We start from the raw sequence: 20,219 nt of genomic DNA, 5'->3' as shown, positions 1-20,219 counted from the left end.
GCCTTAAGAATCAAGATCTGAACTACATCATAATTATCAGATTGATCCTGAGGCAAAGATGCATAAGTTACTTGAGCTTTACCGATGAGAACAGTTTGAAGGAGTACTGGCCAATACTTTTTGGGCCAATTAAAACCTGTAGCTACCCTCTCAAACAACTGAAAATACTTTGTTAAATCAGATTCATTAAAAGGAGGGACAAGTTTAACATTTTTAGCCACATGGAAATCATCAGAGCTAGATGATCCAGTTCCACCTTGTTTCATGCGATACTCATGGTCTGCCCGAATCATAGCAAGTTCAACTTGTGTCTCAGCCTCCTTAGCATGGGCCTCCTGCAGGGCTAGCTGTAACTTAGCTAATTCAATCTGCGTTTGCTCATTTGGAGGAGTTACATTAAACAAGCTTTCATTAATCATGTTAACAATTTGATCTTTAGAATGATGACAGCGAACAACAATTCCCAATTGTTGAGCAACAAGCTTCAGTTCATTCTTTGTTCTGTTTTTTACATCACACACTGTTTGAACATTTGACAAAAAATCTTTGGCTTCATCAAGCGTAGTAATAGTAGACATCATGAATAAATCACAGTCACAAAATATCAAGCAATATCCTTATGATAATATCCTGAATATCCTGATAAGAGGTCGCCAAATTTATGTTACGGAACAGAGGGAGATAATGAACACTTTAAGTGAGAATACTAAAAATCACTACTGTCCCGTAAAGTTCCAGGTTCAAAACAAAAGAGTTAGGTAAAATTACAAGTTAAAGTTTAATGCTCAAACTAACAACTAAACATTCAGGACTCATAAGGATAATGTAATGGCAAAAAACAGGTTAAATATATGGTTAACTGCAATAGTCTCTATTAACACGAAATTAGCAAGTGTAAATTTATCTAAGTCAGCCCTGATAAAATGAGATAACCGGTTAATGCTCAGTGAATGCAAGATATATTATTACAGATACAAAATATTATTACTAATGGCTGACAGTAAAACTTCACACCAATCACAAAAACCTCACCAGGCCTACGAATTAACACCTTATGCTATACAGTACAAGAAAAAATGCAACAACACTTATACTCAAATTACACAGCAGCTAGATGGTTGGAGACTTCCTGAGCACTCACAAAAATAATAACAACTGTACAGGGAAGGACAGAGATGTGAGCAAAATGAGGAGTAGATCTAAGTGGCAATTAATGCAAAGACTGAGCTCATTATATAGGGGCCGGCAGAGCTTGATACAACTTGTAAGAAGGACGCGCAAATGAAGCCATAGGGGACAAAGAGTTGACAATCCTGCTCTGAACAACAGAAAGAACGACTTCCTCTACTATAAGGGGAGAAAGGGGGAGTGAGGTAGAACACGCTCGTGATCAAACATGCAGCATACTGTACGTTAGAATTATACAAAGGATGATGAAATCATAGGCTATGTAACACATACTTACATATATACATACATACATACATACTCACAGGTTTTGTTTGGCATCGTTGCATGTTCGTCCAGGGCAATTTTTTTTTTTTTTTTTTTTTTTTTTTTTTTACAGGCAGCATTCTAACACCACTGTGCCCTGCAACATTCTGGTCGTCCTCAATTTATGAGGCCTCTTCCAAAGACCTCGATTTATGTTCTTGGTCTGCTTGGAGTGGCTGTCATTTCCACGTTCAGGTATGTGCAATGCTATCCTCACTTCCTTTCAAGTATTCTCTTCATATCCAGACTACTTCAGCCTATCTGAGTGTATTAGCTACTCTCGCTGCCAAGTGTGCTCTGAAGACTGCACATGTTGGTCTGCACATCAGTTTGCCAGTACACATCCATAGCATCGTGCTTATTTATTGTCCTCAGATCTGAAGACATCCTCTTTTACTGCCCATACCTCAGTACCACACAGCAACACACTTACCACACATGAAGCAAAATGTTTCCTTTTCATACAAAGAGAAAGTCCTTTCACTGACGGTAGGAACAATAGCCGTGTAAACTTCTTCCGTCTACTTCTGTTTCTGGTAAGGTACTGTAGATAGCTTCCGCACCATCTCCCACATTAACAATATCACCCAGGTAGTAAAATTCATCAACAAGAACAGCTACATCTCCTACACCAGTTACTCTCAGCATGGCTGGGCCACACTATATCGCTTGTATCCAAAGCATTATAATTGGTAAAACTTTGCACCCTACTTTTTACTACATTACATTACTAGTGTAATCGCTCTTTTCAGACACCAAACACGGTGTTGGAGTTACTACTGACTCACTGTCTGCATGCAGCATCAGGCCTCACTTCACGTCCATGAATGAGCCTGTGTTCCCACCTCCCCTTATAAAATAAACAGAAATATACTGATAGGGATACATACAGAAACACAAGCATGTTCAGACAAAGAGAAATATGAAAGCTGAATCGGACAGACAAAGGGACAGCCAAAACATAAACAGATGAATAAACCAGACTACTAACCCAGTACTTGGTCGGTGGTTGTCCCCACTTCTGCACCTCCTCACCCCAACCAACCAGTCGAACTGTATGTAGGTGCTCCAGCCCCTTAACTTGGTGTGCACATATGTACACTCCAGAAGCGTACATGAACAATTCTCTTGACACACGCATCATAGCTATGACAGAGAAATAGTATTAGTAATAAAGGACTTAGTAATAATGAACGAGAGATAAATGAAAAATAATGAATGAGGAAATAAAGCAACAGCCATTTTCATAATACAGTACCCCATCTGAAGTGTAGGAGCTCCAGGCCAGCCTGTAGTAGTTCATAGCACACATTTTTATTAAATCTATGACCGAATTCGAATGAAATTCCTTTTTTTTTTTTTTTCTGCGCTCAATGAATGGAAGCTTACAAAACACATAACAGCAAAAACTGCTAGAAACGCTGCGTTCTTCGTAATTATGCGGTTGATACAAAATTATATGCTGATTACGATGTGGCTATGACACTAAATACCAGTGATCTGACCTATTTTTTTGGTGTTCTGCATATGATTATATATTGTAAATTATCATTGTTTTGTATTTCTAGAAAGTTATGTATTAAGATCCAGGAATATTTTCTAAAATCACTAAGTTCACCCCCGAAATAAATAAATCATATAGCCATTTAACTTTACACATACAGAAACGTACAAAACATTTGTCACTTCCTTGTGATCAAAACAACAATAGAGTAAGCAGTTATCATGAAAAATTTCAGTTTTCTTGATGTGAAGTGAAAACAAATGAGAACCAGGCTTCAGTTTTGCGATATTCAAAACTTACACATTCATAGTTATTTCTATATCAATTATTCTGATTTTTTTTTTTCAGTATGCAGAGCAAACTGTGTGCTACAAGCTGTGATAGCTTCAATGTCGTTGGTTGTGGGGGAGATTCAGTCTTTAAAGCTCACCTTATATTATTGAAGTTATTTGAATACTATGAACTTGGGTTTGACATATCATAAAGAAGCAACCAAATTTGTAAAATAATGAAAAAAAAAAAAAACAGCGATGTAGGTCTGAGCACAGCATAAATAAGATTTCAGTAGGCTGCCTCAGTAGCTGGACAACCTAATCGTGGAGGGAGTGGCCATTAACAAATAGCCTCCTCCTTCGCTGCTCTCATTCTGACTCCTACCACACTCATTCATCTATCTCCCAACCTCATTCTTCCACCTCATCCTCAGCCTTCCCCTACCTTTCCACCCCTCAATCTCCCTCAAATACACTCTCCTAATCAGTGTCTCATTGTCCATTTTTTCCACATTATTAAACAATCTCAAGGTAGTGTTAATGCTCTTCAGCACACATTTCAACACTGCAGCTCCCTTTCACTGCATCTCTTTCCACGTAGCTCCACATGCTCCTTTCAAGTAACTCAGTTCTGTTTTCACTCTTGTCCTGTGTCCTTCCAACAAAATTCAAACTTAACGTCCATACGTTAGAGTTGGGATCACAAAATTGTCATGCACCAACTTTTTTACCTACATGCTCACTTCCCTAACCCAAATTATTGTCCTCAGTATCCTCTCTCAATATCCTTATCATTCAGCATCACTTTGCATTCTCTGACTGTATTCCTCTCAGAACCAAAACTTTACCCTTTGCTAAATTCACTTTTAAATTCCTTTGCTTACTCACACTTCTTAACTCACTCAGCAAAACTTGCAATTCCCACACATGTTCACTTAACAAAGTTGAACCATCAACAGACATCAGGTGAGGCAAATTTCCAAACTCTGCACTCTCTCATTAGTCACTCAGGTATCCATTGCCCTTCCTTGTATTTGTTTTGCAACACTATCCATAAACACGTGACCTTCCCTGGATATAATGACACTTCTGTTTCAGTTCAAACATCCAAATCAAAGAACCCACTTAGTTCCTTTGCCACACGCAATGTCACCATGTGCCCTCATACCTCATATGAGGCACAATGAAGGGCTGCACGGGCCAAGGCCCAAGCTTGATATGAGGTACGCTTTACATTGGTTATAAAACAATGACTCAGTGCTGCAGGGGTTAACAACATTCAGCAGCTTCTCATACACTAGGGAGGGAGGCGGTGGCTCAATCGGTAGAGAGGTTGCCTGTAGTCCTAACGGACCCAGGTTCGAATCCCGGCTGGGGCAGGGAACAGTTTACGGATTTGAATTTCATTAACTCAGGCTTTACTGATCTACCAGGAGACCCGCCGACATGTCGTAAAAATACCCCCGCTAATACCAATACACCAGTCCTGTATGAGATAGCCCTAGCATGTATTCAATATGGACGGTGGGTATTAGCGCCGAAGTGGTGACATGTAGAGGTGTATGGTATAAAGGAGGACTGCTGGGCCTTGATAGCAGGCTGTGAAGCCTATGCCCAGAGTCGAACACATAAAAAAAAAAAAAAAAAAAAAAAAAAAACACTAGGTCAGGCGATTCTTCAAGCTCTATCTCTTGCACTGATGGGAACCAGCCACGATTATTATCTGATAAATTGTCTCAAGTGTTTCGTAGTACGGGCCATTTAACTGTTCCAACTTCTCCCTTACTCGTTTGAATCTTTTAGGTGTTACTTTGGTTGTATGAAGTAGTTGTACGGTATTATGTCTGTTGGAGTAACTCTTGTCGAAGACATCTTAAGACTGCATTTTGCACAGACTGGAGTTTTTTAATACAAGTTTTGCTGACTACTGTTAAAGGAAAAATGGATACTCTGTGGCAGGTAGTATTAGAGTTTTGCTTAAATGTAGAGTATTTTTTGCTGGTAGTGAAATGGGGTTCCATAGCTCTGCTTGAGCTTCCTTACCTCTACTAGCTAGTTTTTATCCTGTTTTGGGGTACTTCTTTCCTACTGTTAACCCTAGGACTTTACCTTTATGGCACTAATTCACCTTCACTTTTGATATCACCAGTTATTCGTGCAGCTATAGGAAAGATACCGGTAATAAATTTTGCTTAATTTGTTTTTATTTTCTATTTCCTTTCGAACTTATTTATATATTTTCTGTTTCCTCATGTACACGTCTTTTCAACATATGCCTTGACTTCCCATGACGAGTAAGTATTACAGCATATTACAGGTTTAAGTTATTATGTGAAGGCATAGATATATCATTAGGATAAATGCTGTATAATATTGGAGCCAAATCACTGCCTTGTGCTACTCCACTGTTTAGACTGAAGTCCCGTCCTATTATGTTATTTATATTGATGTGTGCCTTTCTCTGTGTTATAAAGCTACAGAGAAAGATCTGTAGGTATTCGGACAAGCTTGGTTTTAAGATATTATATTTCAAGGCTATATGCCAAGCTTTAACGAAACCTTTCTGCTCGTCATGAGGCATGATACAGCATTGCTCTCTCTTAATGTCTGCAGTACTTTTTCATAGATGATGGCGAGTGCAGTTGATGTACTACTGTGGTTTTGAAATCCATACTGGGATGGTTTTATTAAGTCGTTGTTTTCCAAGTATGCTCTCAACCCATGTCAAATGTTTTTTTCCAAAGGAAATTATCTAATATACTATGGCACTAGCCGTGTGTGTGTGTGTGTGTGTGTGTGTGTGTGTGTGTGTGTGTGTGTGTGTGTGTGTGTGTGTGTGTGTGTGTGTGAGAGAGGACTCCATATTATAATAACAAATCATAATAGATAGCATGATGCATAGATAGATAGATAGATAGATAGATAGACAGATAGAGGCAGCAAGTCAGGGGATGAGATATGTAGTGTGTCAGCAAGAATCAAGCAATGGTAAACATGCTTACACACTCTAACTCAAGGAATGCTTGATAGGCACACGAGCAGCACCTCATGACCATACACACACATACACACATACTCACACACAGGCTTCTAGAAACTTCACATCAGTATATTCCACGTGACACGACCCCTGCTAAAATCGGAATTTAGGAAGTATAGCTCAGAAGGAGATTAGCCTTAGAATCGACAGGTGGTGGAGAGAAGGAGAGATGCCATAGAACCGTCAGGTAATGGAGAGAGTGAATAAGAAGAGAGGTCCAACTAGACATACTTAGTATATTAAGTCTGTATAATACATACGATGCTCAACATAGACTTTCTCTGAAGATAATAAATCAAGATCAACTCCCCGTATTCATCTTTAACTCCTCCTGCCCTTCAATTAACTCAAGACTCACCTATTACAAGAATTAAGAGTTACATACATAAAAATGTTGGCCACATTAAATTGTGGCCTTCATTACGAAAAGATATAAACAATCATATAGACAGATGCGAATCATGTGCAAAACACAAAGGATACCCAATCACACCTGCACCGACGGGTAATTACCCTGTACCACGTCAACCATGGGACGTTGTCGCTGTTGATTTACTCAAGATGCCATTATCATACAATAATAACCTATACCTATTCGTAGCAACGGATCATTTTTCCCGTTATGTAATTTTAGCTCCATTTAAAGATAAAACGGCGGAGACAGTACCAAAGGCAATAACAGATAATGTAATATGTACACCGCTTCCCGTACGATCAGCGAAGTTAAGCAACGTTGGGTCTGGTTAGTACTTGGATGGGTGACCGCCTGGGAACACCAGATGCTGTTGGCATCCCTACGTGTCAAGTGGGGTTGGTGGAGGATTAGTGCCCCTCCCTGTAAAACAATTAACTCTAAGCCTTTGGCCACCCCGTTTGGGATACATGGCGTCTGGCGATGGATGGTAATATGTCGCTTTACTACCCCAAAGGTACTAATAAGTGATAATGGAGGAGAATTTAATTCTGAGATTTTACAAGAAATATGTAAACAATACATCAAAAAGGTTAACGTTTTAGCCTACACCCAGCATCGAATGGGTTAGTAGAGAGACAAAACAAAAAAGTATTAGATGTGCTACGACACATTCTCAGTGAAAATTATGCAAGCTGGGATGATTGGATTCCCAGAGTAGAAGCCTCAATTAATGGATCTATAAATAAATCCATAGATGACACACCACATTTCATTATATATGGGACAGATAAAAAATTACCATATGAGCTCCTAGAAGGTGACAGTCTGCCCATATACAATTACGATGATTACTCTAAACTCCGTTTACGTGAATTCCAGGACATTCACAAAAGAGTCAAAAAACAATTGACGATGTCCAAGGAAGAAATGACGGAAGCATTTAACAAGAAGGCAAGAGATTCACCTATCAGCTTAGGAGACATTGTTTATGGTATCATTCATACGAGAGACAATAAATTATCCCCAAAATTTGAGAGGCCATACAGTGTAATTAACATAAAAGCAAACAAAGTTTTAATTAAGTCACTGTCAAGTGGCGAAGAGAAACAAGTTCATATTGATCATTTAAAACGAGTTTCAAGGGAACTATCCAATAATTATTCAGCCTCGGATACAACCGAACCAGCGAACGTACCTCAAGAAACCAAGCAAGATAACAACAATAATTACAAAAATAGATTAAGGTCATATACCAAACAATCAAACATAGGTGCAACTGTTCCAGTAAAATCTACAGCACATCATTTACGAGATTTAAATATCGATTTAAACTCCTTCTATAAATGAAATAACAATCAACCGTAACGCACATCATCACTAACATCGACCACAGCATGACCATATTAGAAAATTAATTGATTTTTTTTGTCGGTAGGTAGCGATGAAGGGACTTATGCCATGGATTCTCCTCTACATAGCAAGAGGATATGCGCACTTACACCCCCAACACATAGTACGGGAAGGATGCCTCATAGCTCCAATGGCCACGACTTCAATCGTGAAAGATGTCATGAGTACTGAAATAAGTCTGGATTACTTATATGAATTACCTTCTTATCTAAAAAATATCGCAAGACCAATGAGAACCCTGGACTTCATGATAGGAGGCTATGTTTCACAAGCACATAACACAAAGGAAGTGGATGAAATAGCGAAGTTAGCGAAATGGAAAATAGAACAGGCAAAGTCAACTATGCTCATTGTGATCCAAGATCTCCCATCTTATGGAATGGAGGTATTGAGCAACAAGAACATCACACGTACTCGCCAAAAGCGCGGTTTGTTCGACCTGGGTGGCGCAGTTTTTGGGAACATCTTTGGATTGGCTACAGAGGATGACCTTCAAGAAATAAACAACAAATATAATAAAATAGCTCAGATACTAACATACCAAGATAAATTCATCACAGGACATAACTCAGCAATGAAGACAATCGTGAAAAATCTGAAAAAGGCGGAAAACATAGCTCTCGAAAGTGTAGATAAAATAAATGACATGGAAGGTAACATAACATTTTTCCAACACTTCTCCATCATCACGGAACATATTGACACAGTTCTTCTCCAGTTAGACAACACTAAAGTTCGTTACAGGGCATTTATGCAAGGAATTTCGAATTCCGGTGATGGCAAGATCACAACTGACTTACTTCCAGTTCATGAGCTACGTCAGATAATTAGTCAAGGCATACATAAACATAAATTGAAGCCCTTGTTCCGAAGTAGGGAATTCATGCAATATTATCCATATTTAGAAGCAACACAAACACCAACATCAGTAGTAGTTCATGTACCATTTATAACTGATGACCTGTTCACAGTATGCGAAATACACCCCTTCCCTTCTAAGAATAATAACACTTTGGTCATCATCAACATCAACACAGACACCGAACTCATCATCATCTCCAAGAGACGGAATACTGTCACTTTCGCAAGTGAATCAACTATTGAACGAAAGTGCCGCACGTCCTTTCATGCTGTTCACCTTTGTCCTGCGTACATTTTCACGTTTCAATCTACTGATTCAGTCCCTTGTGAAATGGCTATCATAAGAAATCACAATATTCATAATCATTGTAACTTTACTTTTGCTCCAGATAAGCTTGTACACCATCAACGCATCGGACACTCACAGTTTTTTTTATTTCACTCATAACACATCAGTTTACATAGTCTGTCCAGATATACCACCATCTCATACTTCAGCATCAGGATTATACATAGCATCAGACTACTGTGCGGTATTTACACCATCCATGTCCACTTTATCCACCATCAATCACTACGCCATCCTCAATCATACACACAAACATTTCCACCCACTGCCTGATATGGACTTAAACATGAGCACAAGTATTAAGCTGACTTCACCTAAGTTTGAAACTATGCAACTGATCAATGAAACAATGAAGCCCTTGGAAGATTTGAGTTTGAGTATGTTCAACCCATATTATGTGTATAGCCCAGCACCTACTGTCTTTATAATCTTGTGTTGTATTTTTTTTTTATGTGTCCGACTCTGGGCATAGGCTTCAAAGCCTGCTTTCAAGGCCCAGTAGCCCTCCTACGTACCACACACCTCTACATGTCACCACTTCGGCGCTAACACCCACCGTCCATACTGAATACATGCTAGGACTGTCTCATACAGGACTGGTGTATTGGTATTAGCTGGGGTATTTTTACGACATGTCGGCGGGTCTTCTGGTAGATTAGTAAAGTTTGATTTTTATGAAATTCAAATCCTTAAACTGTTCCCTGCCACAGCGGGATTTGAACCCGGGTCCGTTAGGACTACAAGCAAGAATTGCAAATTTGGAGTCAGTATTTAATGGGGGTAGAATAAGCATCCATGCCAACCCCCCTGTATGAAGTGTATAGTATTAATTTTATATTAAAAAAAGAAGAAGAAGAATGACCCATGATATAGAAGTATACAAGTATCATTATCTAAATATGAAATATTAATAACTCTTATTTTAAACTTTTTTTTTTTTTCATTTATGCATTTTACTATTATACATACACATTTTACAAAATATAATACAATAACCAATTTAACCATATTCAATTATGTATACAACTTGTTTAAAATGTAATATTACTGAATCATTACAATATTATCATGAATATTTATACCTATACAATATTATAATCAATATTATGTATTAAAATTGAAGAAGACTATTATGTATTAATAGATTAGCATAGGTCAATGATGATTGCTGTCGGAGGACCACCAGCTACGTGACCGAGCGATGTCAGGACTCCATATTATAATTACAAATCATAATAGATAGCATGATGCATAGATAGATAGATAGATAGACAGATAGAGGCAGCAAGTCAGGGGATGAGATATGTAGTGTGTCAGCGAGAATCGAGCAATGGTAAACATGCTTACACACTCCAACTCAAGGAATGCTTGATAGACACACGAGCAGCGCCTCATGACCATACACTCACATACACACATACTCACACACAGGCTTCTAGAAACTTCATATCAGTATATTCCACGTGACATGACCCCTGCTAAAATAGGAATTTAGGAAGCAGAACTCAGAAGGAGATTAGCCTTAGAATCGACAGGTGGTGGAGAGAAGGAGAGAAGCCATAGAACCGTCAGGTAATGGAGAGAGTGAATAAGAAGAGGGGTCCAACTAGACATACTTAGTATAGTAAGTCTCTGTATAATACATACGATGCTCAGCATAGACTTTCTCTGAAGATAATAAATCAAGATCAACTCCCCGTATTCATCTTTAACTCCTCCTGCCCTTCAATTAACTCAAGACTCACCTATTACAAGAATTAAGAGTTACATACATAAAAATGTTGGCTATAAAGCTTTAACATGTGTGCGTGTGTGTGTATTTTGGGCAGCCGAAACTACACATTCAAATCGCACCAAAATTGGCACAAAAATCACAAAAAGTTCGCTGATGTGAAAAAACTTGTTCCCATCACGATTGAAAAACTTTTACTATATTTAATGAGCGATCACATTTTGACCAAAAACGCCGCTCCCGGCGCCCGGCATAGGATCTCCGTAGAATTTTTTGCCCATAGCTACAACTAGAATATACTATAGCAGAGCGAGCAAGTACGAGGGGCCTGAAGGGCCCACGAGCACTTGTTCTATAACACTGACCATATAGCGAAGATTTGTTAGGCTTGGGAATCGTTCTTAGCTGAACCATTTTTAACATCTGGGAAATATCCAGTTGATAAGGTCTAGTTAAATATATCCGCTATCATCGTTATTGTCCCTGTTGGCAGCGTAGGAAAAATTTACTTTTTTTCTCCCCTGGTACGCGTTGTGTTGTTTCTGGTGTTTATTTGTTTAAATTATGGAAACAATTTCCCAAACAGTGATTTTTCGTATTGTTGTGCTTTCATTATATCTACCGGTATTATTTTCGTTTTCTTGAAGGTTTTTATGTAAAATTTCTCTCATCTATGCATGAATAACTTCATGTTGTATATTGAATTGCTTGATTTCATCCTCACTTATAACAAAAACATTTTACATTATTTTCAGATATTACGGAAAGTTAGTTCTTTTTTGGTACAGTCAAAGATTTTGTTGTTCTGTGTGTTTGTTATGTATGAAGTTAATTTGTTATTACTTCCTCTCATATATATATATTTTTTCATAATTTTTGGTTTACAATGCATGTCTTAGTGTTCTAGTTTTGGGTTCATTTTCGTTTAATTCAGTGATCAAGTGTTGTACTGTCCATCCATTTGTGTTGACCTTATCGAGTAGTCGGCTGGACTTATTTGAGTATATTTGATAGTGATTAATGTTATTTCCTTTTCCACCTCTCTCTCTCTCTCTCTCTCTCTCTCTCTCTCTCTCTCTCTCTCTCTCTGTATAATTGTGTATTCTGTGCCATAGCGGTGGTAATTTATCCAATACCAAAATGTTAGACTGTAGAAGATATTTTCCAATCCTTTGCCTTCTAATTGTGTTTCCTCAGGTATGTTAGTGTTTACTTTTGCTCTAAATCAATCCCAGTCAACAGTAAACGTGTTTAGCTCGATGTCGGTTCTTTTATTGCTTTTGCTGTGATAGTAAAGACGGTTGAGATTTGATATGAGCATGTTAGAGGTCCTACTGTTATATTATAATTGTAATAAGTTACCATGTTTGAAATTATCATATTTGGGTTGGCTGTAGAATCAGGTCCCATATGATTCGAAAAATTGGGTCCATAATAAGTCACAAAGTGATTATCATATAAATACTATAATCCTTTCCCCATCTCGTCCGAAAATGATGAGGTTGGCGTAAAGATTGCCGAACGTAAATGTCGGGATGTTTTTTGATAAACTTTATGAAAAAGTCAAAATATGGCAGAAAGGCCTTCTGGGAGGTAAGTACGTTGTTGAAATATTTATTGTACCGAATGATGTTTCTATGCTAACGGTAAAGACATCAGTAATAAAACCGTCGTCTTTTTTGTGACATGCTTTTCTTAATTAAAATAAGAGAGCCATCATTTAATCCTCAGGTGGTATTGATACTGTATATAATACTTCCAGCTATTTTTGGTTCTTTATTGGGAGTTGTTCCCAAACTATTACTATTTCGAGATCAGTAGATATGTAGGTATTTGTCAGGTTGTGTTTACTAGTCTCCCAGTAGAGTATGTTATCTTTAATCATTTTGATTGTATGCCATAGTGTTACCCTTAATAAAATGTTCTTCTAATCCCAGGATCCCTGTTCATTAGTGGTGGTCTATCTGTTATGATGCCTGAACTTATTTTGTGGATTTTGCATCTTCTAATATTCGGAACCATCCTTTGAGATTTACTTCGCTGTTCTCAGTTTCAGCAAGTTGTATTCTTTTATCCTCTAATCATCACGTCCATTTGTACTTATTCTTGAAATTTTTCCTGTATTAGGGAATTTTATGTCAGAGTCCACTGTGAGTAATCTTCTTTTCCCCAAGCTATTATTTTCACTCCAATGTCGGTGCCTTTTATTTTTTCCAGTCATGGCAAATTTTCTCCATTTCATTTTCCCTAGCATCTTGCGTCTCTTGTTCCTTTCTAGGCCATAAAAGTAGTAGTAGTTGTCCCCTAGGTAGTCTGGGCGAACAGCCCCGAGTCCCTAAGGAGGGCCACGGCCGAGACCGGGCTTTCCCACAGAGTTTCAAGGAGTGCATGTTGTGTTGTTGTCACAGGCGATTGTGTGCAATGCAGTCTTCTGTACTGTGCTTAATGGTATGGGGTGCTGTGTTGCATACTGGACAAGCATCAGCGACGGAGTCATCCAGCCTCTTCTGCTAACTCAGGAGGACTGGATGATGCCCACATCTCAGAACCGCAAACCCCCCCCCCCACCATGAAGCCCTCTGGCCCCTCACTGGGGCCGAGAATCTGGGAGTGGCTTCGGTCACCCGGGCAAGTACCACATCTTGCCCCTTGTTCCTCTTGCTGTGTTTTCTGTTCTTTTACCTGTTCTGGTACTGCAGTCTTACATCCAGTCATTATCTGAAAAGTATCCTTGGATGGTGGGTTATCTGGAAAACATTTTTGTAGGTTGTGTTTGACCAGTGTTAAGTGTATTTCTTTACAGTAACGTCCAATTTCTCCCATTTTCTTTAGATGTGCCTCCAATATATACAACATTGTTAAGGTAAGCTTTTTTGTCTATGAGGGAGGCTGGGTACACTGGTTTCCGGATGTTTTGGCATATGTGGTTGTGGCTGTCCTGTCGCTAGCTGTTATTTTCATAATCCATCCTTTTCTTGTTGATTATTTCTTTCCCTATAGGGCACTTCATGGCTAGTGTTATGTGCTCCCCTCAGTGGGGCTGAGGAGGGGGATCACCTTGACGTGGCAGGGGGGCCTGAAGCGTGACTGGCAGTGCCATCTGCACTGGAGGCCTCCCTTCCTTTGTAGGATTCGGCTTCTGTTGACCACTGCGCAGACTCGTTTTTTTCCAGCTTGGAGATGCATATGCTCCTGTCATTTCTGGTACTCTTGCATGGCGTCCCATCTTGGAAGCTGACTCAGTCTGTTCCGTCACCAATTTCTCCATCTTGTGAAGGTCACCATTCCTAAGGTTCCTATCGCTTGTGAGACTGGTGTTCACCCGTCCTCATCCCCTGCTGTTTCTGCCCCCACATCAGTGGCACAGGGTTTGAACGCTTCCATGTTGGTGGTGGATGTCTATTTTGATGTCTCCTTGTCCTGCCTTGTCCAGCCTCCTAGAAGTTCCATCTGTCGTCACTACTGTTCCTCCTATCCTGGTGTCGCAGGCTGAAGTTGGTGTTTCACCAGTTGCCTCCCCTCCCTTCCCGGGTGATGGTGTTGTACGGATAGTTGGTGCTTCAGGATTGCCGCATAGGATATCATCCTCATAGGGATCTGGTCTTGTGGAGTCTGCCACTTCTATCTGGTGGTGGTGCTGGCCTCTCTAATTCACCTGGGGCAGCCTGCAAGCCACCTTTCAGGCAACCTGTTATTCCTGCTCCAATGAAAAATGTAATATTTCCCTCTTCCTTCGTCTTCACGTTTGCGTTCGAATGGTCGGCACAATGTGCAAATTCCTGATGCTGGGCAGTCTCTTTCTAAGGGCCTTTCTAAGCATTAATCCAAACCTGTTCGCTTGTCAGGGGGCTGTGCTGTCCCACTCATTGTCCTGATCCTCCCTCTACTATGGGTTCTTTAATTCAGTGGAAATGTTGGGGATTACGTTCCGGTTTGGAGGAACTGCCTTTAGGTATGGGCATGTACATCCAGGAGTCCATGGTTTGTGATGCTGTTCCTTTCGGTCCTTCTGATTCACATACCGTTTTTTTCTGATCCTGTTCCAAGCCAAGGATGTTATGAAGGTGCTGCTACTTTCCTTCGTCGTAATGTTCCATTCACTCATCTGGACCTTTCCACTCACCTGCAAGCTGTTGCCGTTCAGATTTTTTTATGTCTTAATTTACAGTTTGCGATCTTTTTCTTTCTCCCATTGCTACTGTCGACAGGGAGGGTCTGAAACACTTTCTTCATAGCCTTCTTTCCCCCTTTCTTTTACTGGGCGATTTGAACGGTCGTCGTCCTCTGTGGGGTAACAGTGGGGCTAACCCGTGGGGTGTTATGCTGGCTTCCTTAGTGGAGTATGAGGAGTTGGGTGTCTTGAATTTCAATGAGATGGCTCAGTTATACAGCCAGACTGGACTTTTACTGCTACTGATTTTTCCCCGTCCTCGACTGATGCTGTTTTAGATTTTAAGTGGGATGTGTTGCCAGACCTGTACAGCAGCGACCATTTTTCATTACTTCTAACTGCTGTTGCAGGTGAAGCAGAACTTCGCCTTTCTCGCTGGCACCTGGATAGGTCAGACTGGCCATTTTTCATGGAACTGTGAATGGTTTTGACAGTATTAATGAGGAAGGGTCTTATTTCACCTATGTGTTGAGCTGGGTGGACAAAAGATCAGTTTCCTAAGTGTCCGGTTCCTTGGTGGATCGCTGAGGGCACTTCCTTAGCGAAAGCCAAACGAGTCGCCTTCTCTTGACTTTGTCACCTTAGCGAAAGCCAAACGAGTCGCCTTCTCTTGACTTTGTCACCACCGTAGGGATCTTCAGTATTTGGTGGAGTATCGGTGGGCGTGAATTGATGTGTACCTGATTTTAAAGGAGGCCAAATGTTCATCCTGGAAGGGTTATTTTATCGTCAATCAACTCGAAGACTTCCCTCACTCAGGTGTGAAGCTGAGTGAGAAAATTTTAAGGAAAATTTTCCTTTCTCACCCCTTCTGATTTATCTGCAGTGGGTGGGACTGTGACTGATCCTTTTGTTGTTGCAGGGCTGCTTGTTGTTTTGCCAGAGTATCACAGAAGGATATAGATGCCTTCAGCATGCCGCCGTCGGTGCTGAGAATCTCGTGTTCTCGGTTTTGCCTTTACTGAGGTAGAGTCTTATAATGCCCCCTTTTCTATTTCTGAACTGTAGGGAACTTTGTCGCAGTGCCATGATTCCTCTTCTGGCTGTGATGATATTCCTTATGCCATTTCATGTCACCTGTCTGATGAGTCCCTTTCGTATTTACTGTCAATTGTTTAATAAGAACTGGGGTACTGATGAGTTTCCTGTTTAGTGGGGTGTTGCTGTAGTTATCCCCATCACCAAGCCAGGTATGGACCATCTACTGCAGACGAATGGTTGGCTCATTTGTCTGACTTTTTGTAAGTGTAAGGTCTTGGAAAAGATAGTCAATGGTAGGCTTGTGTGGTCTTTGGGGAGAGGTGACTTCTTATCCCATGTCTAGTATAGTGTTTGTAAATACTGTCTACTTCTGATGCCATTCTGTCCTGCAATCTTCTGGCTGTGAGGTTTTCTCCTCAAACCAACACCAGGTCATGGTCTTGTTCAATCTGGAGAAGGCGTATGACACTGCCTGGCGTCATGGTATTTTATTTTCTCTTCATGAGATTGGTCTTTGTGGGCACTTGCCTATTTTTATTCAGCAACTTTTTTCTAATCTTTTTAAAGGTTCGAGTGGGTAGGTTGCTTTGTAATGCCCGTCCACTTGAAGATGGGGTGATGCAGGGGGGGTATGCTTAGTGTTACTCTCTTTGCTGTGGCCATCAACAGTGTAATCAGTGAAATCTCGGATGGCGCATTCCGCATACGTTTCTCGATTACCTTATCACCACTGCCCTAACTCTTGACTTTCCGTTTTTATGGCACACAAGAGTCTCATACCTATACCTTTGACTCTTGATTTTTTTATATACCACATAGGTCTGACACTCATATCTTACTGTGGATACTAAAACGCCTTCATGCAATTTTTTAGCAGCTGCCACACTCAAATCTCTGTTCAATAGCAAGGCCTTCATAGCATCAGTCATTTTCCTTACCTGTGCCATTCAACTTTCCACTTCCTGTAGACATTAACCCATCTTTTGCACCCAGTTGATTGAACTCTCACCTCTTCAACTCTCTCTCCCTCCCTTCACCGGAACATCACATTGAGGGTCACCTTCTCTCTCAGCAATTATCACTTTACTCGTATAACTATATTCATATTCTAAATATTTTTCTGTTATACATCTTAGAAAGAATAACTGTCCTTCACAACCTATTCTCTTCCTAAAATATCCTTCTTCCATTCATCTAGTTCATTTCTCTCATTGATCTCTGTAGACAATTATACTACCATATATCTCCCCCATTACACCAAGAAGACATATACCTTCAAGGCTGCCACAGACCTCTCCTTCCCTTTTCCCTTTTTATAAAGGGTCCATTATACTTGACATCCAGTCCTGTAGCGCCCTATCATCATCCCAAACCAATATAAACACTGTCCAGTTCACTTCAGTCACTGTTTCTCGTCCATATTACATTTCGCCATACCCTGCCCCAAGTATTGATGTTTCCCCATTTTGACTTTTCTCAGCGCCTCATACACATTTTTCCTACTAATTCCTTCCTCCCTTCTTGCCTCCTTCCTTCTCCCAGCTGTATCCCAACAGTATCTACTAGCACTTGTTTAGTTTTCAGTAATCAACGGCACATTAATGGTATCTCCATCTGGTCAGTTGCTTTCTTCTCCACCAGCATTCTTCCATTTTTTTTTTTTCTAGCAACCCTCTGTTACCTCGTCTATTAATCTCATACTATACCGATTTTCTTCACAGAGAGTTTCTTACGTTCCCATAAATTTGTACCCAGTTTTCTTCTTAGCTCCTCATCTCACTCTTTCTTACTCTCTCCCACTAATCTCATCACCTCTCTCCTCTTTTCAGTATACAGCTGTCTCGTCTGTCTCTCAGCACTGTCGGTCTCTCTTCCTCCCATCTAGTCTCTGTGACGGTTTCACTTTTTTACTCCATGGCACTTTTCCTTTCACCTCCTTATCTCCTCTTTTAACTCCACGCACCACGCTGTCTGCTGCACAGAATTCTTCTGTAAACACCATGTTCACATTTTCTGCCTCCTTCATCTGGTTCAAGTTACATCTGCCCACTTTTCTCCACATCTTTCTTGTATCCCACGCTATTTTCTCCCCATGCCATCTTCATACTCACTCTGCGGCAACTGCCTCATGTCTTCATCTATCTCCTTTCACCCATTGTTCTTGCACCCCTATCCTTGAAACTATCATATTATTATCAGTCAAGCCACTCCCCAGTTCCCTGTAAGCTATAATGTCAAGCAAGGATCTCTTTCGTTCATCCAAACACACATAATCAATCAATGCCCTTCATTTAACCAACTTTACTTTCATCCTTATCACGCGATGTGTATAACTGTGGATCAGTTTGTGCCTGGAAAAGGTATTGGCAATTACCAAGTTCTTCTGTTCCAAACATCCATAAGGGCACTACCATTCCCATCCACTTAAATGGAATCTTTCATATGCGTCGTACAGGTGACAGTGCTCACTATGATGTGTACGTCAAATAATGTTACTGTCAGGGAAGATTTTTGGAAAACGTTAATTTTTATCTGTCTGTTTGTGCCGGGTAGATGATCAGCCAACGTCCCTGATGGTATTATATGACAGAAAACATTCCAATCTCCTCTCAGATTTTTGAACCCATGTATACAATGCAAAACCAATACTCTATTTGGTACAGTTGATCACTAGACCACCATGTGAGTTTAAAGCAAGTGAAATAAGAACAAATGGAAGCGTCGGAAAGTGTGTGTGTGTGTGTGTGTGTGTGTGTGTGTGTGTGTGTGTGTGTGTGTGTGTGTGTGTGTGTGTGTGTGTGTGTTCAACAGTTTTCTTAGCTTGCACACAATGACTATTATCCTTTCATTATACACCGGTACTGAAGAAATCACTCTCAGTTACCACAGTCAAAGGCCCCTGCCGGCGTTTCGCTTTCCGATATCTTGGTTGACAGCTCCTTTAATTTCAGTCTAATATATTCACGGATTTCGCTTCCCTACTCACTTCTTTCCCTCCATTTCCTTTCTGCTCCATCTTCAGGCCAATGCTTCAGTCACAGTTCTACAAGTAATGAGTTCACCATCACCGTCAGAAGTAACAAAGATACTACTACTGTAAAATCACTGGCTCTGCATCCGTTGCACTGCTGCCACATCCAACCACTACCGCCTCCACCTTTTTTATCACTAAATCCATCTCAGCACTACCATTTCCACCACATGCTACCATAACTGCCATCACACAACATCCACCACCAAAACCACCAGGTACAAACAACCACCACTACCACAACACACAACCATTACCACAACTACCGCTTACAACCACCACTACTACCACCATTGCATGAAACTACCGCTACTGCAACTCACAACCACCTCAACTACCACCATTACACGAAATCACCACCAAACCACCATTACAAGAAAACTACAAAGCCACCACTAAGCACAGTCACCACTACAACCACATACAATCACAACCATTACCACCATCATTACCACCACACACACAATCACTATTACAACTCCGTAAAACTACCACCACTACCATCACACAAAATCATCCCCACTACCACCACACCATACACAAGCACCACCGCTAGAAATATTACTGTCATCACAAACAACTCTCATCACCACTACACACTACCACCGCAACTACGCACTACCACCACTGTCACTAACACCACACACAGCCACTACATACAACCACCCCCAGTACCACCACAAATAGCCACCACTACCAGCAGTACTTCCACAAACATCCACCGCCATAACTACTATCACCACACACATCCACCGCCACCACTACCATTATTCCAACAACCACCAACGCCGCGACCACTTCCCATCCTGCCATTGCCCATGACACCACACGGCCACCACCACCACCACCACCTCTCATCCCATCACACACAGCAGCCATCACCACCAACCCCACTCATCCCATCATAGCCGCCATCACCACCAACCCCACTCATCCCATCACACACAGCCGCCATCACC

The 20,219-nt window shown here is 40.6% G+C and overlaps 1 protein-coding gene and 1 pseudogene across 1 annotated transcript in view; one reads left to right on the top strand and one right to left on the bottom strand.

The window, feature by feature from the left end:
• Positions 1–20,219, bottom strand: part of LOC145416862 (putative peptidase C1-like protein F26E4.3) — a 109,841-nt gene that overhangs the window by 8,130 nt on the left and 81,492 nt on the right. Inside the window, exon 9 of the mRNA XM_080285732.1 lies at positions 2,486–2,640. Coding sequence (XP_080141858.1) covers positions 2,486–2,640 — 155 coding nt within the window. The remainder of the gene's footprint in view (positions 1–2,485; positions 2,641–20,219) is intronic.
• Positions 6,976–7,101, top strand: LOC145417081 (5S ribosomal RNA; annotated as a pseudogene).

The sequence above is a fragment of the Coenobita brevimanus genome, chromosome 108 (assembly GCF_032717465.1).
Source record: "Coenobita brevimanus isolate Jiangsu-jjx chromosome 108, ASM3271746v2, whole genome shotgun sequence".
NCBI classification, from domain to species: Eukaryota; Metazoa; Arthropoda; class Malacostraca; order Decapoda; family Coenobitidae; genus Coenobita; species Coenobita brevimanus.
This window is presented reverse-complemented; position numbering and strand designations above follow the sequence as displayed.